Source organism: Anopheles marshallii, chromosome 2 (assembly GCF_943734725.1).
Source record: "Anopheles marshallii chromosome 2, idAnoMarsDA_429_01, whole genome shotgun sequence".
Lineage (NCBI taxonomy): Eukaryota > Metazoa > Arthropoda > Insecta > Diptera > Culicidae > Anopheles > Anopheles marshallii.
Window position 1 is genome coordinate 83,197,804 of NC_071326.1, and position 3,675 is coordinate 83,201,478.

The following is a 3,675-nucleotide window of genomic DNA, read 5'->3' on the forward strand; positions in this document are numbered from 1 at the left end:
AGAATTATCTCGTAAGAAAATGAGGGAGCATAACACAGCTCCGTAATCACGTGCCTCACGTGTAAAAGATGATAAATTTACTTTATTGCTCATTGACATTTCCACAATGTAGCAACCAATTAAGAGTAAATGACCTGTACTAATAGCAGAAGCCATAAAATAATGAAATGTATTTTTATTACCACATTTGTTCAAACGATGTACAAAGCACATTCATTGAGGTACACTTTTTTCAGAAAACTTTAGCAAAACCATCGTTTGACAATGGTTCTATGCGCTTTATGCTAAGCACAAACAATCACCTCTTACAAGTACGGCAGTAAGTCTCCTAGCTTAGCGAGATACACGTCGGGAACGAGTGCCTTCACGGCCGGATCATCGGATGTTGCATACTTTCCTATATCGGCCGCATTATGTATACCCGTTTCGACCAAAAGCGTCTGAAAGTCGCAATTCTTCCCAAGCAATATGTCCGTATTGCACCGGTCACCGATCATGAGCGTGCGGGCCGGATCCACATCGTACTCCTTGCGGATAATGTCGCAAATGTGTGGGTTAGGTTTACCCATCACGATAGGATCACGTTCGGCACACGTTACCACGGCCTTCACAATACTGCCCGTGCCGGGAATGACCCGGTCCGGCATCGGGAAACGTTCATCCGTGTTTGTTCCGATGAAGATAACGTCCGGATTGTTCAGATACGAGGCGGCTTTCATCATCTTCACGAAGCTAAAATGTTCATCAAAGCCGACAATCACCGCACCGACGTCCGGATCGGGAACGAAGTTGCCAACCGCATCTGCCAACGTGCCCTGGAGCGTATCGGGACCGATACCAATGTGCCGTATACCGACGGCATTAAGCTCTTTGGTGATACCCGTTGAACCGATCACATAGACGGTTTTCGAGAATCCCACATTCTTCAGGTACTGAGCGGCAAGGTACGCCGTTGAAATTATATTTTCCTGCAACATGAGAAGAAATTCTTCAGTACCACACTTCCCAAACGCATTGGCATTCAGCTACTTACGATAGTAACATTAAATCCTAGCTTAACAGCTTTTTCCACAAATTCGGGACGCGTTTTAGTGGAATTGTTTGTCACGAAGAAGAGCTTTTTGCCATTCGCGATGAAACGATTTATCACATCCGGCGCACCGGGAAGCGGATTGTTATCCACCCAAATCACACCGTCGCAATCCGTCAGCACCGTATCGAACGAATCGATCCACTGTTTAATCTCAGCCGGTGAAAGGGAAGCAAGACTTTGACCACTGTATTTGGACATCCTGGACAAATGTTGGAAGCTAAAAGGAGTAATCTTTCATTAGTAATGGACGCAGTTCTCCCCGTAGCACTGCCTCGAATACGTACGATCTTGTTAAAATACACATAAAACACAAACAGGAGAGATTACCAACTCGGGCTTGAATAAAAACCCGTCGTCTAGGAGAGGAAAAGAAACAATTTATTTGTGCAACAAATCTGACATTGGGCAATGTCAAGAACAAATGTCAAGGGAAAGGTAATGCCAAATTTTACCGCAAAATTATGTTTATAATAAGACAATTAAAGAATTCAAATATGATTAAAATCGTTTATAGAAATTAACAGAAGGTCAATTTCTTAATTTTATCAAAACATTTATTGATGCGGATTTTCCCTACTGCTTAGAACAGACAGCCCGTCCGATCTATGTGTAAAAGTACTTAACCGTGCGTAGTAAACCAAACCGGATTGCGTTCGGTTCGGGGACAGTCAATCGGGCTGTGTATTTATTTTTTCCGTTTGTTTTTCTTTGTCTTTCAACGCGAGCAGGTTGCGTGCGTGAGCAACGTCGTTCGAGGAAAGTTCGCTGATGGTGCATTAAGCACCAAAACGGAAAGCATATCCTCGAATAACCGTAACTACCGTACCGTGCGGATATTTTGTGAAGCTCAACGATTGGAATTTGGCACGCACCATGCGCCAAATTTACGTGTTGTTCGTGAAAAGTGTTTGAAAACGGTGCAAAATGGATGCAAGGGCAACGTTCTGCAGGAAGCATCCATCAATCGACCGTGGCCAACCGTGATTTTCTATAGTGATGTGATGTGTTTCTTCGAAGCTTCATAAAAAAGCCATTAGCCCTCATAGATCTTAGATCGTTTGATAGTGTGTATGTTTTAAAGAAATCCTCAATCGATCGTTTAAATCTCGCTAAAGAATCGTGCTGTGCAGAATAAAGTAAGTGCGATTTGGTGTAGTTTGTTTAAGAAATAAAAAAGTCCAACGCTCTCATTGCTGCTTTTGCAGCGTAGATCAAAAAGAGCCTCCCGTGAGAATGTGTTCGCTGGTGTAGTTGAGTGTGTGTGCGTGTGTGCTATTGGCATTTGCTCTCCGTCTTTCTCTCTTCATCACGCTCAAGCTCCAAGGGTGAAGGCCAAACGGCGAAGAAGATGCTGCGACCTGCAAGCAAGAAAAAGAACGTTAGAAAGCGTTGTACAATCAATTCGTTTCTTTCCGGGGTGCTGAGACGATATTGAAATTGTGCTGTTCCCTTTCGTAATTGATTTGTTCGCCATCAAGGGGACGCTCATAATGGTGGATACCCGACCTTTCACTTGCAGGCATAACACACACGCAGGGTGAAAGCTTCATTTGCTACACCTCGCGAGGGCCTCCCAATAGCAGGGGGATTTTTGCAAGTTTGGGGCCACGGTCGTCCTGTGCACAGTTTGTAAACATTTCTGCGCGCGCGCACGCTGGTCCCTTGTAAACAATTCTATTCCTATATTGGTAACAGAGCAGTAAACCACCTCCATTCGTTTATCCTTTTAGGTGACCACACACCGTACCGTAACTCGACACGTGCAACGTATCGAGAAGGGTTGAAACGAATTGCACTTGGCAAGCAAATACACCACGCAAGTCTTCAAGTGGAGCATGCGGTCGGTTGATAATCAGGCAAAACGTGCGCTATTGAACAGGAATACAACCAGTATAAGAAGAAGTCACTATGAGTGTGGAGTGCGTAGAAGATGCCAAGGGAAAAGAACGGGCGGGATCTGTTTTGGTTGAAGAAGCAGCAAGGTCATGATTGTATACGTTTTCGTTCTTTCGAAAAAGTGTGTGCGTCGCTTGCTTAGACCCTTTTCATTCGATGCTGTTGGGTATTTTTGTTGTCAAGCTGTTCTTCTCGCGCCCGTTTTGTGTTCCTTTTTCTCGCTTCGCACCACGATGCTTCGTGGTGGAGGGCAATTTGGGGCCACATTCCACACGATGTTTACCAACAGCGACGCAAATCGGTTGCGGGTTAAAATCGCGAGTTCATTGCATGTGAGCCAGTGAGAGAAGAGAGAAAGAGAGAGTGAGAAAAAGGGAGATCGTAATTGGCAAGATCGGTAAGATCATTCAGCCAAAATTGAATCGCGGATTTGGCATACCAAGGAGGCGTTGAAGTGTGCGTTTTTGTTTTGCGAAACAAGTTACTCAACCATTGTATCGTGTCGATGAAATTATGCGTGTGTTTTTGTGTTGATGATGTTATGATTTATAACCACACAAAACAATTAAATCTTCCCATAATCGTCAACCCTTCTTCCTTTGCCCACGCAATGTCTAAATATTAACAAAAAATCCAACAAATTTTGCTTCCAGTTCTGCTTTGGGGAATCTTTTCGCGGTTACAAA

General features: G+C 44.1%; 1 protein-coding gene across 1 annotated transcript; it reads right to left on the bottom strand.

Moving 5' to 3' along the window:
- Positions 1–305: 305 nt before the first annotated feature.
- LOC128707146 (glycerol-3-phosphate phosphatase-like) lies at positions 306–1,495 on the bottom strand. The gene is given in 4 exon segments (XM_053802094.1): positions 306–968; positions 1,034–1,310; positions 1,378–1,466; positions 1,469–1,495. Coding segments are annotated over 4 exon segments (1,056 nt in total).
- Positions 1,496–3,675: the final 2,180 nt, after the last annotated feature.